The sequence below is a fragment of the Brassica rapa genome, chromosome A01 (genome assembly GCF_000309985.2).
Source record: "Brassica rapa cultivar Chiifu-401-42 chromosome A01, CAAS_Brap_v3.01, whole genome shotgun sequence".
NCBI classification, from domain to species: Eukaryota; Viridiplantae; Streptophyta; class Magnoliopsida; order Brassicales; family Brassicaceae; genus Brassica; species Brassica rapa.
In genome coordinates this window covers 24,817,848-24,837,405 of record NC_024795.2, presented here as the reverse complement: position 1 = coordinate 24,837,405, position 19,558 = coordinate 24,817,848, and the positions used below count along the sequence as shown (strand labels likewise).

The 19,558-nt window shown below is 32.5% G+C and overlaps 1 protein-coding gene and 2 long non-coding RNA genes across 5 annotated transcripts; 2 read left to right on the top strand and 1 right to left on the bottom strand.

The window, feature by feature from the left end:
- Positions 1 to 2,305: 2,305 nt before the first annotated feature.
- LOC117127328 lies at positions 2,306 to 3,048 on the bottom strand. The gene is made up of 2 exons (XR_004450262.1): positions 2,821 to 3,048; positions 2,306 to 2,470 (listed from the first exon to the last, which is right to left on the bottom strand). It is a non-coding gene; the product is annotated as an uncharacterized LOC117127328 (long non-coding RNA).
- Positions 3,049 to 5,349: 2,301 nt separating this feature from the next.
- Positions 5,350 to 7,109, top strand: LOC117125953. The gene is made up of 2 exons (XR_004448414.1): positions 5,350 to 5,559; positions 7,028 to 7,109. It is a non-coding gene; the product is annotated as an uncharacterized LOC117125953 (long non-coding RNA).
- A 6,592-nt stretch (positions 7,110 to 13,701) lies between these two features.
- Positions 13,702 to 19,512, top strand: LOC103840481 (methyl-CpG-binding domain-containing protein 11). Of its 3 annotated transcripts, XM_033272946.1 has the most exons (7): positions 13,702 to 13,959; positions 14,295 to 14,498; positions 15,425 to 15,502; positions 15,839 to 16,349; positions 17,248 to 17,669; positions 18,100 to 18,417; positions 18,941 to 19,512. In XM_033272946.1, the coding sequence occupies exons 2-7, from the start codon at positions 14,391 to 14,393 to the stop codon at positions 19,304 to 19,306; spliced, it is 1,803 nt and encodes a 600-aa protein (XP_033128837.1). In that variant the 5' UTR covers positions 13,702 to 13,959; positions 14,295 to 14,390; the 3' UTR covers positions 19,307 to 19,512. The 3 variants fall into 3 exon arrangements, with proteins under 3 accessions (XP_033128837.1, XP_009115247.2, XP_033128833.1); XM_009116999.3 differs by lacking the exons at positions 13,702 to 13,959; positions 14,295 to 14,498; positions 17,248 to 17,669; positions 18,100 to 18,417; positions 18,941 to 19,512 and adding an exon at positions 14,901 to 15,355 and having other exon boundaries at positions 15,839 to 16,723; XM_033272942.1 differs by lacking the exons at positions 13,702 to 13,959; positions 14,295 to 14,498; positions 17,248 to 17,669; positions 18,100 to 18,417; positions 18,941 to 19,512 and adding an exon at positions 15,062 to 15,311 and having other exon boundaries at positions 15,839 to 16,723.
- Positions 19,513 to 19,558: the final 46 nt, after the last annotated feature.

Sequence of the window (19,558 nt, the reverse complement as noted above, 5' to 3'; positions counted from 1 at the left end):
TCTTGATAAACGGAGACGACAAAGGCTCCAAACCTCTTTGAACATCATCATATGTTAGTGCAGGATTTAACTAGGCATTAAAAAAAATATTATCATATTTTTTGAAATTTTCTCAAAATCTATGGGCTAACCCCTACAAAAATATTGAGTTTTTGGTAAATACTTTATATACTAAAGCCTATAATCTTTAGTGTTGTTTTAATATTTCTAACCATATTCTAAATTTGTATTATTGTATGCTAAACTCTTTTTCATGGTAAATTAGCATCGTTCAATTGTTTTTATCAATTAATTTAGTAAAATTTTATAACACTCCCTAAATCGATGGAATAACCACTATAAAATTATTATTTTCTTGATAAACGGAGACGACAAAGGCTCCAAACCTCTTTGAACATCATCATATGTTAGTGCAGGATGCAACTAGGCATTAAAACAATATTGTCATATTTTTGAAATTTTCTCAAAATCTATGGGCTAACCCCTACAAAAATATTGAATTTTTGGTAAATTCGTTATATAATGAAGCCCATAATCTGTAGTGTTTTTTTTAAATTTCTACCATATTCTACATTTGTATTAATGTATGCTAAACTCTTTTTCATGGTAAATGAGTATCGTTCAATTGTTTTTATCAATTAATTTAGTAAAACTTCATAACACTCCCTAAATCGATGGAATAACCACTATAAAATTATTATTTTCTTAATAAACGGAGACGACAAAGGCTCCAAACCTCTTTGAACATCATCATATGTTAGTGCAGGATGCAACTAGGCATTAAAACAATATTATCATATTTTTTGAAATTTTCTCAAAATCTATGGGCTAACTAACCCCTACAAAAATTTTGAGTTTTTGGTAAATACTTTATATACTAAAGCCTATAATCTTTAGTGTTGTTTTAAAATTTCTAACCATATTCTAAATTTGTATTAATGTATGCTAAACTGTTTTTCCTTGTAAATGAGCATCGTTCAATTGTTTTTTATCAATTAATTTAGTAAAACTTCATAATACTCCCTAAATCGATGGAATAACCACTATAAAATCATTATTTTCTTGAAAACGGAGACAACAAAGGCTCCAAACCTCTTTGAACATCATCATATGTTAGTGGGGATGCAACTAGGCATTAAAACAATATTGTCATATTTTTGAAATTTTCTCAAAATCTATGGGCTAACCCCTACAAAATATTGAAATTTTGGTAAATTCTTATATAATGAATCTTAGTGTTGTTTTAAAATTTCTACCATATTCTACATTTGTATTAATGTATGCTAAACTTTTTTCATGGTAAATGAGCATCGTTCAATGTTTTATCAATTAATTAGTAAACTTCATACACTCCCTAAATCGATGAATAACCACTATAAAATTATTTTTTCTTGATAAACGGGACGACAAAGGCTCCAAACCTCTTTGAATATCATCATATGTTAGTGCAGGATGCAACCAAGCATTAAAACAATATTGTCATAAAAAAATTTCTCAAAATCTATGGGCTAACCCCTACAAAAATATTGAGTTTTTGGTAAATACTTTATATACTAAAGCCTATAATCTTTAGTGTAGTTTTAAGATTTCTAACCATATTCTAAATTTGTATTAATGTATGCTAAACTCTTTTTCATTGTAAATGAGCATAGTTCAATTGTTTTTATCAATTAATTTAGTAAAACTTCATAATTCTCTCTAAATCGATGGAATAACCACTATAAAATCACAATTTTCTTGATAAACGGAGACGACAAAGGCTCCAAACCTCTTTGAACATCATCATATGTTAGTGCTGGATGCAACTAGGTATTAAAAAAATATTATCATATTTTTGAAATTTTCTCAAAATCTATAGGCTATAACTCCTACAAAAATATTGAGTTTTTGGTAAATATTTTATATACTAAAGCCTATGATCTTTAGTATTGTTTTCAAATTTCTAACCATATTCTAAATTTGTATTAATGTATACTAAACTCATTTTCAGGGTAAATGAGCATCGTTCAATTGTTTTTATCAATTAATTTAGTAAAACTTCATAATACTCCCTAAATCGATGGAATAACCACTAACAAATTATTATTTTCTTGATAAACGGGGACGACAAAGACTCCAAACCTCTTTGAACATCATCATATGTTAGTGAAGGATGCAGCTACGCATTAAAAAATATTTTGATATTTTTTGATATTTTCTCAAAATCAATTGGCTAACCCTTACAAAATATTGAATTTTTGGTAAATTCGTTATATAATGAAGCCCATAATCTTTAGTGTTGTTTTAAAATTTCTACCATATTCTACATTTTTATTAATGTATGCTAAACTCTTTTTCATGGTAAATGAGCATCATTCAATTGTTTTTATCAATTAATTTTATAAAACTTCATAACACTCCCTAAATCGATGGAATAACCGCTATAAAATTATTATTTTCTTGATAAACGGAGACGACAAAGGCTCCAAACCTCTTTGAAAATCATCATATGTTAGTGCAGGATGCAACTAGGCATTAAAAAAATATTATCATATTTTTTGAAATTTTCTCAAAATCTATGGGCTAACCCCTACAAAAATGTTAAGTTTTTGGTAAATACTTTATTTACTAAAGCTTATAATCTTTAGTGTTGTTTTAAAATTTCTAACCTATTCTAAATTTGTATTAATGTATGCTAAACTCTTTTTCATTGTAAATGAGAATTGTTCAATTGTTTTTATCAATTAATTTAGTAAAACTTTATATACTCCCTAAATCGATGGAATAACCACGATAAAATCACAATTTTCTTGAATAACGGAGAGAACAAAGGCTCTAAACCTCTTTGAACATAATCATATGTTAGTGCAGGATGCAACTAGGCATTAAAACAATATTGTCATATTTTTGAAATTTTCTCAAAATCTATGGGCTAACCACTACAAAAATATTGAATTTTTGGTAAATTCGTTATATAATGAAGCCCATAATCTGTAGTGTTTTTTTTTTAATTTCTACCATATTCTATATTTGTATTAATGTATGCTAAACTCTTTTTATGGTAAATGAGTATCGTTCAATTCATGCCGAAAACCCGAATGTGTTTAAAGCTTCTAACGGACATGAGAGATACAATAGGTCTACACGTCAAGTTGCTTCTTTATTGGGTTACCTTCTTCAGATTCTTTTTCAAGTAAGTGTCAAATGTGTTTAAGTTACTCGGTGTTAGGTTTCTCTTTGTCTCTCTGAACATGTGTTTTTGGGGTTTGTAGACTTGTGCAGGAGCTGTATTGCTTACAGATGGTGTGTTTTGGTTCATCATCTACCCTTTTCTCACTTCCAAAGAATTCCTTATTAATTCAATCTCCATCAATCATCAATCATCTTCGCCACCCTTAGCATTCAGAAGTATCTTCGGATTAGCCAATTATAGCAGTGGATCTCCCAGATTCCTTTTATCTCGGTACGTTCTTATTTGTTCATTCCTACAAATCTACTTCTACTTCCTGTCTCCATATGTTTTCTTGATCTTACGGATCCTCTATGAAAATATGTCATAAAGGATGAATCTTTTTCTTCTTATTGAAGACATTACTATATATATATATCTTTACCAATGTTAGCACATGTATGTATCTGATCTTATTGTCTTGAATCTGGTTGCTTATTTGTTTTTTTGAATGCGTTTTCAGCGGTACTCATACCAGCCACCGTCGATGTCGATGTTAACCGACTTGACACCTATAGGCCTCGCCCTTGAAGGTGAGTTCTATGTACTCTTTTAGCGGCTTCAATGTCACTAGATGTAAACAAAATTTGAGACTCTCCTCTATAGATACGGTTCAGTGATTCAAAATGTTTTCATGTGTTAACTGAAACGATTGGCCCAGTTCCTCAAGAACACTAAATAAGCTACGTCGTCTATATGAAATTTATATGGGGAAGCTAAAGGTATATATTTTGGATACATTTCTGATTTGAAAAACGCTTGCGAAGTCCCCATCTAACTAATGGTGTAGAAAACATTCGCAAATCAGGGATTTTAGGTAACTAGCTACTTACTTTGCTAACGTGATTCTTTTTCTCGCTGATACTTACTTATATTACTCTAAACAGTGCCTATCTCTTGGACTCATGCTGATTATCACCAGGAGACATTTGATAATCTGAAAATTTCTGTGAAGAGCACTAAGAAGCTTTGTGTTGTATGTTCTTCTGTTTAGATTATTTGATTTGATGTTTTTGCATATGCGTGTTGAGAGTCCTTTCTGCGTTCTTTAGTTTATGCTTGATATCTTGGGAGTTGGGACCTGAGTTGCAAGTTATCAACAATCTGAGAAAGCTATTATTCTTAAAGTTGATGGCATTGTGACTTTGACAATGAATCAAGATAAAAAGAAGCCTCTTCTATAGTCCCTCCCATTATTTGGTAAATATTTTATATACTAAAGCCTATGATCTTTAGTATTGTTTTCAAATTTCTAACCATATTCTAAATTTGTATTAATGTATACTAAACTCATTTTCAGGGTAAATGAGCATCGTTCAATTGTTTTTATCAATTAATTTAGTAAAACTTCATAATACTCCCTAAATCGATGGAATAACCACTACAAAATTATTATTTTCTTGATAAACGGGGACGATAAAGACTCCAAACCTCTTTGAACATCATCATATGTTAGTGAAGGATGCAGCTACGCATTAAAAAATATTTTGATATTTTTTGATATTTTCTCAAAATCAATTGGCTAACCCTTACAAAAATATTGAATTTTTGGTAAATTCGTTATATAATGAAGCCCATAATCTTTAGTGTTGTTTTAAAATTTCTACCATATTCTACATTTTTATTAATGTATGCTAAACTCTTTTTCATGGTAAATGAGCATCATTCAATTGTTTTTATCAATTAATTTTATTAAACTTCATAACACTCCCTAAATCGATGGAATAACCGCTATAAAATTATTATTTTCTTGATAAACGGAGACGACAAAGGCTCCAAACCTCTTTGAAAATCATCATATGTTAGTGCAGGATGCAACTAGGCATTAAAAAAATATTATCATATTTTTTGAAATTTTCTCAAAATCTATGGGCTAACCCCTACAAAAATGTTAAGTTTTTGGTAAATACTTTATATACTAAAGCCTATAATCTTTAGTGTTGTTTTAAAATTTCTAACCATATTCTAAATTTGTATTAATGTATGTTAAACTCTTTTTCATTGTAAATGAGAATTGTTCAATTGTTTTTATCAATTAATTTAGTAAAACTTTATATACTCCCTAAATCGATGGAATAACCACGATAAAATCACAATTTTCTTGAATAACGGAGACAACAAAGGCTCTAAACCTCTTTGAACATAATCATATGTTAGTGCAGGATGCAACTAGGCATTAAAACAATATTGTCATATTTTTGAAATTTTCTCAAAATCTATGGGCTAACCACTACAAAAATATTGAATTTTTGGTAAATTCGTTATATAATGAAGCCTATAATCTGTAGTGTTTTTTTTTAATTTCTACCATATTCTATATTTGTATTAATGTATGCTAAACTCTTTTTATGGTAAATGAGTATCGTTCAATTCATGCCGAAAACCCGAATGTGTTTAAAGCTTCTAACGGACATGAGAGATACAATAGGTCTACACGTCAAGTTGCTTCTTTATTGGGTTACCTTCTTCAGATTCTTTTTCAAGTAAGTGTCAAATGTGTTTAAGTTACTCGGTGTTAGGTTTCTCTTTGTCTCTATGAACATGTGTTTTTCGGGTTTGTAGACTTGTGCAGGAGCTGTATTGCTTACAGATGGTGTGTTTTGGTTCATCATCTACCCTTTTCTCACTTCCAAAGAATTCCTTATTAATTCAATCTCCATCAATCATCAATCATCTTCGCCACCCTTAGCATTCAGAAGTATCTTCGGATTAGCCAATTATAGCAGTGGATCTCCCAGATTCCTTTTATCTCGGTACGTTCTTATTTGTTCATTCCTACAAATCTACTTCTACTTCCTGTCTCCATATGTTTTCTTGATCTTACGGATCCTCTATGAAAATATGTCATAAAGGATGAATCTTTTTCTTCTTATTGAAGACATTACTATATATATATATCTTTACCAATGTTAGCACATGTATGTATCTGATCTTATTGTCTTGAATCTGGTTGTTTATTTGTTTTTTTTAATGCGTTTTCAGCGGTACTCATACCAGCCACCGTCGATGTCGATGTTAACCGACTTGACACCTATAGGCCTCGCCCTTGAAGGTGAGTTCTATGTACTCTTTTAGCGGCTTCAATGTCACTAGATGTAAACAAAATTTCAGACTCTCCTCTATAGATACGGTTCAGTGATTCAAAATGTTTTCATGTGTTAACTGAAACGATTGGCCCAGTTCCTCAAGAACACTAAATAAGCTACGTCGTCTATATGAAATTTATATGGGGAAGCTAAAGGTATATATTTTGGATACATTTCTGATTTGAAAAACGCTTGCGAAGTCCCCATCTAACTAATGGTGTAGAAAACATTCGCAAATCAGGGATTTTAGGTAACTAGCTACTTACTTTGCTAACGTGATTCTTTTTCTCGCTGATACTTACTTATATTACTCTAAACAGTGCCTATCTCTTGGACTCATGCTGATTATCACCAGGAGACATTTGATAATCTGAAAATTTCTGTGAAGAGCACTAAGAAGCTTTGTGTTGTATGTTCTTCTGTTTAGATTATTTGATTTGATGTTTTTGCATATGCGTGTTGAGAGTCCTTTCTGCGTTCTTTAGTTTATGCTTGATATCTTGGGAGTTGGGACCTGAGTTGCAAGTTATCAACAATCTGAGAAAGCTATTATTCTTAAAGTTGATGGCATTGTGACTTTGACAATGAATCAAGATAAAAAGAAGCCTCTTCTATAGTCCCTCCCATTATTTGGTAAATATTTTATATACTAAAGCCTATGATCTTTAGTATTGTTTTCAAATTTCTAACCATATTCTAAATTTGTATTAATGTATACTAAACTCATTTTCAGGGTAAATGAGCATCGTTCAATTGTTTTTATCAATTAATTTAGTAAAACTTCATAATACTCCCTAAATCGATGGAATAACCACTACAAAATTATTATTTTCTTGATAAACGGGGACGACAAAGACTCCAAACCTCTTTGAACATCATCATATGTTAGTGAAGGATGCAGCTACGCATTAAAAAATATTTTGATATTTTTTGATATTTTCTCAAAATCAATTGGCTAACCCTTACAAAAATATTGAATTTTTGGTAAATTCGTTATATAATGAAGCCCATAATCTTTAGTGTTGTTTTAAAATTTCTACCATATTCTACATTTTTATTAATGTATGCTAAACTCGTTTTCATGGTAAATGAGCATCATTCAATTGTTTTTATCAATTAATTTTATTAAACTTCATAACACTCCCTAAATCGATGGAATAACCGCTATAAAATTATTATTTTCTTGATAAACGGAGACGACAAAGGCTCCAAACCTCTTTGAAAATCATCATATGTTAGTGCAGGATGCAACTAGGCATTAAAAAAATATTATCATATTTTTTGAAATTTTCTCAAAATCTATGGGCTAACCCCTACAAAAATGTTAAGTTTTTGGTAAATACTTTATATACTAAAGCCTATAATCTTTAGTGTTGTTTTAAAATTTCTAACCATATTCTAAATTTGTATTAATGTATGTTAAACTCTTTTTCATTGTAAATGAGAATTGTTCAATTGTTTTTATCAATTAATTTAGTAAAACTTTATATACTCCCTAAATCGATGGAATAACCACGATAAAATCACAATTTTCTTGAATAACGGAGACAACAAAGGCTCTAAACCTCTTTGAACATAATCATATGTTAGTGCAGGATGCAACTAGGCATTAAAACAATATTGTCATATTTTTGAAATTTTCTCAAAATCTATGGGCTAACCACTACAAAAATATTGAATTTTTGGTAAATTCGTTATATAATGAAGCCCATAATCTGTAGTGTTTTTTTTTAATTTCTACCATATTCTATATTTGTATTAATGTATGCTAAACTCTTTTTATGGTAAATGAGTATCGTTCAATTCATGCCGAAAACCCGAATGTGTTTAAAGCTTCTAACGGACATGAGAGATACAATAGGTCTACACGTCAAGTTGCTTCTTTATTGGGTTACCTTCTTCAGATTCTTTTTCAAGTAAGTGTCAAATGTGTTTAAGTTACTCGGTGTTAGGTTTCTCTTTGTCTCTCTGAACATGTGTTTTTCGGGTTTGTAGACTTGTGCAGGAGCTGTATTGCTTACAGATGGTGTGTTTTGGTTCATCATCTACCCTTTTCTCACTTCCAAAGAATTCCTTATTAATTCAATCTCCATCAATCATCAATCATCTTCGCCACCCTTAGCATTCAGAAGTATCTTCGGATTAGCCAATTATAGCAGTGGATCTCCCAGATTCCTTTTATCTCGGTACGTTCTTATTTGTTCATTCCTACAAATCTACTTCTACTTCCTGTCTCCATATGTTTTCTTGATCTTACGGATCCTCTATGAAAATATGTCATAAAGGATGAATCTTTTTCTTCTTATTGAAGACATTACTATATATATATATCTTTACCAATGTTAGCACATGTATGTATCTGATCTTATTGTCTTGAATCTGGTTGTTTATTTGTTTTTTTTAATGCGTTTTCAGCGGTACTCATACCAGCCACCGTCGATGTCGATGTTAACCGACTTGACACCTATAGGCCTCGCCCTTGAAGGTGAGTTCTATGTACTCTTTTAGCGGCTTCAATGTCACTAGATGTAAACAAAATTTCAGACTCTCCTCTATAGATACGGCTCAGTGATTCAAAATGTTTTCATGTGTTAACTGAAACGATTGGCCCAGTTCCTCAAGAACACTAAATAAGCTACGTCGTCTATATGAAATTTATTTGGGGAAGCTAAAGGTATATATTTTGGATACATTTCTGATTTGAAAAACGCTTGCGAAGTCCCCATCTAACTAATGGTGTAGAAAACATTCGCAAATCAGGGATTTTAGGTAACTAGCTACTTACTTTGCTAACGTGATTCTTTTTCTTGCTGATACTTACTTATATTACTCTAAACAGTGCCTATCTCTTGGACTCATGCTGATTATCACCAGGAGACATTTGATAATCTGAAAATTTCTGTGAAGAGCACTAAGAAGCTTTGTGTTGTATGTTCTTCTGTTTAGATTATTTGATTTGATGTTTTTGCATATGCGTGTTGAGAGTCCTTTCTGCGTTCTTTAGTTTATGCTTGATATCTTGGGAGTTGGGACCTGAGTTGCAAGTTATCAACAATCTGAGAAAGCTATTATTCTTAAAGTTGATGGCATTGTGACTTTGACAATGAATCAAGATAAAAAGAAGCCTCTTCTATAGTCCCTCCCATTATTTGATGGGCTTCCCCCCCCCCCCCCCCCCCCCCCCCCCCCCCCCCCCGTTTGTCCACTATGATAATGAGATGATATCATATATCTAAAATGTTTGCTTATAGTTCATGTTTGATGTTTTCAGGAAAGGATACGCAATCTCCCTTGGGCAATACCTATTCACTGGTACTGAAACAACTTCAGTTTGGCCAGAGGTAAAAAAAAGATAGAAGCTTATGAATGGTCTCTATGTTGAAGTCTTACACAGTTGAATTTGTAATTGTTAAGAGAAAAACAAAAATAGTGGATAGGCAGAAGAAAGAAAACCGAACAGAACATATGATTTTTCAAAGATTCTCTTCTTCCTCTGTTCTACTCATTCTTCTCCTGGTTTGTTTTCTTGATTATGAATCACAGCAAATTTACATTTTTATAAATGATTGGGTTTTTTTTATGCGGTGGAAGCAGTTACATGACAACATTGAACTTTGTCAGGATAGGGAAGCGATGCCATGACCACAACAATCGTGTTTCACGTTATGCTTCTTTTTCTATAGCTATAATAGTAATTATTTGTATATGATCGTAATTGTGGATTGTTCGCTTCGACTCGGTACCTACGGGTTGCTTTGATTTGGGGATTCAACCTTCTTCAGATTTGTTAGAAAGTTGATATTTTGAGCCTCTTTGTTTCTTTCCTTTATAGTTAAGCTTTAGGAAGTTTTTGTTATTCATCTTGGCATATTGTTCATTCTCCTGAATACGTGCAAACAGGCCATCTTCTGTTAAAGGGGGGGATCTCTACAGCTTCGGTGTTGGGCTCAACCAGATCATAACCCGATGCCTGAATCAATAAGAGGAACAAACCAGACGAACAAAGACTATTGGATTAGGTAAAAGAGTATCCTTTTAATAGTGAACAGTTCAGCATAATCGATTAATGGCTCTGTAATAACTACGCAGCTGCTAGAGCGTGGAGTTTAGCTAGACGTGCTGATCTTTGTTTCAAAAAGCACGATAAAGCTTGGCCCATAATAAAAGTAAGAAGCAAGAGTCGAGCCACATGACATGTGAAGGGGGGGGAAGTTAGTGTTATAAATTTTGTGTTTTGAAGTTTTTTGCATGTTTCCTACTATATATGTAAATCAATTAAAATCAGTGGTGTGCTTCAGGCGATTAATTGGTTTGGCAAAAACAATCATTGACCACCATCACTTAATCTAATATCAAATCATAAAGCTTGGTTTACCAAAATTGTAGAACAATGTTAAGCTTCGTATAAATTATAATACTTGAACATGTTATTTTGTATTGCCCATGCTTTTTCGATATCTAAAAGAAACATGAACAAATGTACTCAGGTATGCCATAAACTTAATAATTCATACATGCATGCATGGTTCCAAAAAATTAAAAAAAAAATAAAGAGAAAGACAACTAAGAAGCTGTTGGCTCTTTAGCTTTATGCTAAAGTAAAATGAATCTTTACATGTATGTTAAAATATAAAAGAACCCCAGCTACTAGAATAAGTAAAGCATAGAATTTATAAGTTACTCTTATATCACTTTAGTGTTACTAAAAATGATTTCGAATTAATTAATTCAGCTATTGCGTTTTAAAATTATTTCTTTTAATTAGTGAACAACATTCAAAATTTTAGATAAAAAAAACCTAAATGATCAAATAAATTATATTTATTTTTGGTATCTATTGTTTAAAAATATTTACCATTTGTTCATCCAATATTTACTGTGTTAGTAAATTTAAAATATGAATACTATACTATCAAATACATATTAAAAATGAAATAATGTATATTTTGTAAATAGTAAGGATTAATATTATTTTTTAATGTTAACCAACTCAAAATATTTATATCACGGTAAACCAACTATTTATTTTTCACACCATTTAAATGAAAATTATTAAAAAAATCGGTAAATTCAGTGACATACAAAAACAAATAATGTGTTTTTAGCCCGATGCTTGCAGTTTAAAAATAATGTTCTACTTACTATCATAACTAAAGCAGAAAAATAATTAAAACATTTATGGTTTCATGATTTCCTTAAAAATGTGAGATATACTTATGATATGTAAGAAAAATAACAAAACAAATTGTATAAATTTATGTTACGAGAGTACATTTATATTTGTAAATATTCAATAAAGTTTAAAATGTTTATATATTTTACATTTATTTATTTACCCGCCTGGAAATAAATACATTATATTGGGCTTTGTTGATCTGAATCAGAGCATGAGTGGTAATAAATTAGCTAAATCGAACTGTCGATTTTGAAAGGCAACCCAAAACATTTTCCTGCTTCGAAAAATTTGAAACCTATTTCTTTTTGTTGTCATGTTTATGCTTTGTGTATATGAAAAGGAAAGCTTCTAAGGTTGCTGTGGAAAACGGGAAATTCTTCTACAGGAACAGTGGAGAAATGCTTTAAACTTCTTCTATGGAAGATAGCGATTCCAAATGGATTTAGTGCTCAACACATCGACAGTGTTGTACGTTGGGGAGAAGAAGGTACGTTTCAACATTCAAGCTTCTTAGCTGGAGGAGAAAATGTTGCTGCATGAAGATTTGTTGTTGAGAATGGTGTTCTTAAAGGCTGCTTGGTTGGTTGCAAGTTTAAATTTTTTTAGTATAATAGATCTTATAAAAAGATAGATTAAAGTTTTCAGTATGTTGTGAGTATTGTTATATAGCTAATAAGAAAATCATGAAAAACTGTGTTAAAAAAAGCTTTAAAAAATAAATAACATATTTAAAACAAGTACATTACTCTTATTTGGTTTCAGTTTCAGGTATGGGATTATCTAATTCTCATGGCAGGAGGGTTGGTCTAAGAATGACATCAATCATCAAACTATCATTGTAACCAAAATCAACTCATATTTTTTAAGAACCCCTTAAGATTCTTTAAAACCCTAAATAAAAACATTAATGTCAGTTAAAAATGGTAAATCAGTGATTCTTAAGTCAAAAACAATGTTTAAATCAATTATGATTAACAAATTAGTTTTATGAGAAACCAAATATGTAAAATCAAAGACATCTTCATTAACCAAAATTTAGTTAAGTCTTTATTCAATTTGCTCACATTCCATATGTATATAGTTGGATGTTAAAAAAACAACAAATTTTGAATTTTGATCATGACTTATATTTCAATGAGAAGATATATATATATATATATATATATATATATATATATATACATATTCAATATTAAATATGAACATATTTTCTCAAAATATGGGAAAATAATAGTACGAAAATTAAGTTTTATTTTTTCATAAGCTTATGTTTCAAAATATATATTAAACTATAATAGGTTTTACTTTTTAAAATTTGAAAAAATTATATTTAGAATATAATCCGCGAAACCACGAACAGGCTTGAGATCAAGGTATTGTTTTACTATATCCATGTTGTATTTTGGAGATTTCTTTTAGATCATTTACTATGGGTTTCACTGTTTTTAATGATTCAATGTATGTTTTTTATTTTGTATCAGAAAGAACTAGCTCAAAGATTTGAGAGAGTAAAAGCTGTTGATCTGCATCTTAAATAGAACCATGGTAATTTCAAGCATTTGATTGTGCTCCCATGCAGCTTAGTTGTAGTGATTGAAAGATAACTTTAAACCACTTGGTATCATTAGTTTTGTGGAGTTGCAGCATGTTTGTTGCTTTTATAGTTCTTACTTTTATTTTATGACTGGGAAATGATATCACATTATATTTCAGGTTTCTAGAAAGTTTATGTTCTGGAATTTTGTGTATTTGGAACTACATGACACATGTGGATGAATAATTGTTGGTTTATACAATTTTACATACATTTCACAGTAAGATAAATTTTACAATTGTTTTATACAAAACTACAAAAATGTATTTAAATCATAACTAGGTTTAGTTAGTTTTTATTCATCCTACTTATCATCTTATATATGATTTCCAGTAATAAGAAACAACAAATTGTTAGTTCAAATTATTTTAATTTGTTACCAATCGATGAATAAATACAAACAAAATTTAAAATTTCTACCAATTTAATAGTTTAAAATCGATTGTATTATATATTCACGATATATGGTCATATATAAGTGTCAACTTTTTAAGTTAACTAAAAACTATAAGAATACTCCGGGCGTAGCCCGGAAAAATCTCTAGTCTGATTAATATTCTGATTAGTATCCTAATTACATTTTTTTTTTGCACTAATGATCTAATTAATTTTTATTTAGAAACGCTGTACACGTATGCATTTTTTTGGAAGGAAGAAAATAATAAAAAGAGAAAAAGGGGTCCAAATTAGCCGGGGGAGGAAAATATGGCGACGGCTTTGTTCAACACGACCACCACACGCTCCTCTAACCTCTACCTCCTCCACCACTCAATCCTTCCGCGGCTTCACTTTCGCCGTCGAAGTATCTCCTTACTCGTGACTCCTCGCCGCTTACGCCGCATCGCCGTCGCTGGTCCTGATCCGCCTCCGCCTGAGAACACCACTCAGCTCGAAGGTTCAATTCCTGTTTCCCATTTATCTGCTGCCTCCGAATTAATTTTGTACTTTCTTTGTATCTATTTCTCAGTTAATCAGGTGTCTTTGGTCGGAAGATTCAGTTAGATGCATATGTCGTTAACTATAGAGTCTTTGTGATTGGTACTTTGTATTGGTTGTGTCTGAATCCATGGAACTAAAGTTTACATCTTGTAGTATAGGTGTTCTTCTTTATGTTGTTATGTTAATTAGCTTTGTGGTGTGATTCATTAACAACAATTGAAAACACTACACTCAACTTACTACCCCAAATGAAATGAAAACCTTTTAATTTATATTTTGCTTTTGGATTAGGTCTTGTGGGAGCTGTGACAAGGGTTCAAGACCGTGTAAAGATCTTCCTCGCAGTGCTGTTTTGGATGTCTCTCTTCTTCTGGGTTACTGTGACCGATGGGAGGGGTAAAGGAGGAAAAGGGAAGAAGGGCTCACGCTTCAAATAGTTTTCCCAACTTGGTCATTGCATATATATATCTATGTTCGAGAGGTCATTCTCCCCAAGTAAGTAAGCATCTTCGATCAGTTATTTCAGATGATAATAGGATACAGTAATAATATACATGATATATGGTGAGATGATTCTCTTATGTTATCTTTGTTAATTCTATAATATTAATCTAACATAGTTATCATCTCTTTTCGTTGCTCTGGAATGTAACATGATGATAAACTATCGCCAGATCAATTTTCATGCAAGTGATGCTTAGTCAAATGCTCTGATATATAGTTCCTCACTTCCTCTTATGTGTATGACCAATGTTTTTAATAACCGAACCGGTTAAGCTTTTGCTTCCACTTGATTTCCAGCTTAGGCTAAGGTTTTTGTAAGATAGATTAATGGGCCGTAAAGATGATATCGATGGGCCTGAACGTGTGGACTTCAAATTTTTTCCGGACTCCAAATCGATAATATTTCAAAACCGGATGCAGAGAAGAAGGTCGTTGAGTATATTAGGGCACGTGCATTTCATGACCACCAAGTGATTGATTACCCCAAAAATACGCATTTAATGCGAACATCCCGAGTCGACGACGTGCCCTTTAATTAGCACCCTTCTCATTAAAGGCTTTATAACGTGTCGTCGCTATATATCAAATGAAGCATTATACCAATTTTAGAGATGAAAGACGTGGTTAAATATCATTGGGCTGTTAGTTTTGAAATGTGTGTTACCAAAGTGACTTTATCTTTCATGCTCCTTTCTTCGGTTCCGACAAGTCCTAAAGCTATGTGTTTATACAACACACCCAACTAACCACCAAACACACAACAAAATCCCTAATTTTTCCAACCGTCTGTCTGTCTTCTCCGTGGTAACTCTTTTTTCTTTTTTCCGACAATCAAACCCTCCTCCTAGGTTGTCTGTTTTTAAATTGTTAATTTGTTTGTGGCATTTTTTGTGAATTTTTCTTTTTGTGTGTTTTAGGGATTGCAAAACAAAATGGGTACAGAAGAGGAAAGTGTATCTGTGGAGCTACCAGCACCTTCTTCATGGAAAAAACTGGTTTGTTTCCTCTCTGATCATTTGAGACCTAGACTTTACTGTATAATGTGAAACATGCAATTTTACCAAATCATCTACTTCAAGAAAAGAAGTAACTTTGTCTTTTTTTCTACAATTGTTACCCTTTAAAGACCTAGAGAAGGTAGTTGTCTGTAGCATTGATTGGATGATTCAAAAGGTATAAACTTGGAAGAAGAAAAAAAAACACATTTTGAAATGTTATCTTGATTAGTATCGGTTATAACTTGCTAAAGCTTTTTTGTAGCTCAAATTCCAGTTTTTTTTGTATGTATTTATGTCAAAGGTTGCTTCTTTTTGATCTTTTTTTTTTTGTAGTTTTTTCCAAACAAAGTGGGATCAGTGAAGAAAACAGAGATTGTGTTTGTTGCTCCAACGGGTGAAGAGATCAGTAACAGGAAGCAGCTGGACCAGTACCTCAAATCTCACCCTGGAAACCCTTCAATCACTGAGTTTGATTGGACCACCAGTGGGACGCCTAGGAGATCTGCAAGGATCAGTGATAAGAAGACTAAGTCAACTCCCTCGCCAGACAAAGAGCCGCCTAAGAAGCGAGGTAGAACTAAATCTTCAGGATCAAAGAAAGATGCAGAAGAAGAAGGTGAGAAACCAGAGGATACTGAGATGTCTCCTCTTAAGGGAACGGAAGAGAGTGTAACTGTTAAGGATGGCTCTGGTGAAACAAAAGACGACATGGTTGCAGAGAAGACTCCTGTTCAAGAAGCTGTTGGTGAGTCGATGAAGGAGCAAACACCGGATCTAGTTGGAGATAGTAGTAAGGAGAGAGTGGAGTCTCAGACAGACAAAGAAGAGGAGACTGGCTCGGTCGTAAAGACATCAGTTGAAGCAGAGATCAAGACTGCTGAAGGTAACACTGAGCAGAAGAAGGAAGATGCAGGCCAAGGCGCACCTGAGTCTGAGCCTGAAGCTGAGACCAAAAGCCACGAGGGAAATGGCCTGACAGCAGAAGCTGAGGGGAAAGAGAAAGCTGCGGAGTAACCCTGCACTGCTCTCCTTTTGTTAGAGCATGAGTTTGTTTCTATTAATCTATTCGAGTATCCTTTTTCCTTTCATGCTCTTTTTTTGTATCTAATTAATGATTAAATCTGTTAAAGATGATGTTATTAGGCTAAAACTGTGTACTATTTGAATGACTTAAGTATTATGACTATGAATGTTCTCTATGTTGAGGGTTAACTCTTTCTACTGCTGCAGCCTTTTGTTTCTTTTTTTACATTTTTAATTGATAAACCAAGTTATGGAAATAACTCAGATTAATAGGATAAGCAAAATGGTTGATATTCTCTAGTGATTTTGATTTTGGTCCCAAATTTAAATCAGAGAGCAAAAAGGAAAAAGAAAAGTTTTGCTTTGAAGGTAAAGTAAGAATCTAAAGCAAAAGAAAGACCCACAATGCTAGTTTTCTTATGTCTTTAGATTTAATTTCAGCTAGAATCTTTTCATTTTGCCTTCTAAACAACTTCTCTTGATTCCTTCCCTTTGCATGGTCTCGGTGACAAAGGTTTAGAATCTTACTATTAAGGGAATAACATAACATAACACTATAAACTCTTTCTTGTTCCCATTTTAGGACCACAAGAAAAAACAAATGAACCTGCTCCGTTTATAAAACATAATCATTTGAAGCAAGTCTCAAATGCATTCCTCGGAGATGAAATATTCATGTATGGTTCGCTCTACTTTCTTTCTCTCGCTTCTTTTCCTCTTCGCTTCACAAACGGCCGTGGCATTCATCGGAACGTACGGTGTAAACTACGGTCGCATAGCCGACAACCTCCCATCTCCTGAAGCAGTAGCAACTCTCCTTAAATCAGCAAAGATCAGAAACATACGTATCTACGACGCTGATCACTCCGTCCTCACGGCCTTCCGTAACACCGGGATAGAGATCATCGTTGGCCTAGGCAATGAGTTTCTCAAGGACATTAGCGTTGCGGAAGACCGAGCCATGACTTGGGTTAAAGAAAACGTCGAGCCTTTCATACGAGGTGGTACTAGAATCAGCGGTATAGCCGTGGGAAACGAGATTTTAGGTGGCACCACTATCGAGCTTTGGGAAGTTCTTTTACCTGCGGCCAAGAACGTTTACTACGCTCTTCGCCGTCTCGGACTTCACAATATGGTCGAGGTACATTAAGCCAACACACATTGTTATCATAAATAGATAGACCAAAGAAAATAATTATTCTTAAACTGTGTGTTAAATTTAAGATCATGATTTTTTCCAATTTAAAATCAATTGACCATAATGAGTTTAGCATTATACTATACTCACTCTGTTTCAAAAATATGAAAATTTTGAAAATTTTACACATATTAAAAAAAACATATTATTAAAAAACATATTAAATTTTGATTATTAATGTATTTTCTTTTGTAATTGATTCTTTTCATAATTTTTAACCAATATAAAAACTTTTTTTTTTTGAAGTTTACATTACCATTAAATAATATACTAAAATGTAAAATATGTCTATGAAATAATTTTTTTTCTAAAACATAATTGTTTTCTAACGACCAATGTGACTTACTTTCATTTATCAACACTTTGTTTATAGGTGTCGAGTCCACACTCGGAAGCGGTGTTTCAGAACTCGTATCCACCGTCATCATGCACGTTCAGGGACGATGTGGCGCCGTTTATGAAGCCGTTGTTAACATTTTTCTGGCAAATTGGGTCGCCGTTCTACATTAACGCTTACCCTTTTCTAGCTTATAAATCTGATTCAAAGGAAATTGACCTTAACTACGCCATCTTCGAGCATACCAAAGGCATATACGACCCCAAAACTAAGCTTCATTACGATAACATGTTCGATGCTATGGTCGATGCTTCTTATGCTGCTCTCGAAAAAGCTGGCTTTCCAAAAGTGCAGGTACGTATACTTGTTATTTATTTATGTTTAAAGTTGCTTGAATGTCACGATTTCATGGTACTAACTCTTTTCCATCATTATAAATATTCTTCTATTTCGAAAGTAAACACACTACCGTATAAAACGTAAACATGGCCTTCAACGACACTGGGTCAAAAATATTTTTTAGACTCATCGGATCTTATATTTATATTTAAAATTTTAGAAAAGATTTCCTATTTAAAAATTTATATCAGTAATAATTTTACAAAATTTTGTGATGAAAACAAAGCTATATACTTATAAATAAATTATCTTTGAAACATTTTTAACTTAAATTATTATATTTGATTTGTATAAAAATGTGTATATATAGAAAAATCAGACTTTTAACTACTAAAATAAGGTGGATACGGTATTGGATTTTGGGGTCGGTCACATCATTTGTCCCCTTAAAAGACCACATACACGCTATCAAAAGACCTTTGAACAAGATGATTAATTAACGTAGGTAACGTTGTGAGTTCACTTACATTATACGTAGGTCATTGTTTCGGAGACAGGGTGGGCATCAAAAGGCGACCCAGATGAAGCCGGAGCATCGGTGAAGAACGCGAGAACATACAATCGGAATCTTAAAAAACGACTAAAGAAGAGAAAAGGCACACCGTACAGACCAAACATGGCGGTGAAAGCTTACGTGTTTGCTCTATTCAACGAGAATCTGAAGCCGGGTCCCACTTCCGAGAGGAACTTTGGTCTTTTCAAACCCGACGGTAGTATTGCCTACGACATTGGTTTCAAGGGACTCAAGGACTCTTCTGCCACACGGTGTGGGTTTGGGACGTCCTTGAACGCTCTTGTTTCCGCTTGTGTTGTTATGTTTCTTCTTCTTCACCGTTTCGTGTGAGTGTTGTGGTTTTCGATGATTTAAATTGACCCCTTTGGTTTATGTATATGTATTAAATCTAACCCCGTAATTCTTGATTTGTTTGTGATTAATCACTTCTTAAGTTTTAAGCGTTACATTGTTATCATAAGAACTTATTTTTATCTTTGTGTTTATATTGGAGTGTATGGTTTAGAAAACTTGAAATGATGGTTTTTTTTATACAAGCTCTTTATATACGTCATAAGAAATTTCGGAAGTTACAAACACAAA

Bases quoted from the DNA above. Each gene is read 5' to 3' on its own strand.
- LOC103840481 (XM_033272946.1), top strand. From the start codon at position 14,391: ATGGGAGGGGTAAAGGAGGAAAAGGGAAGAAGGGCTCACGCTTCAAAT. The intron at 14,499-15,424 runs GTAAGTAAGCAT...TGTGTGTTTTAG, and splicing joins CGAGAGGTCATTCTCCCCAA to GGATTGCAAAACAAAATGGG. The intron at 17,670-18,099 runs GTACATTAAGCC...CTTTGTTTATAG, and splicing joins GACTTCACAATATGGTCGAG to GTGTCGAGTCCACACTCGGA.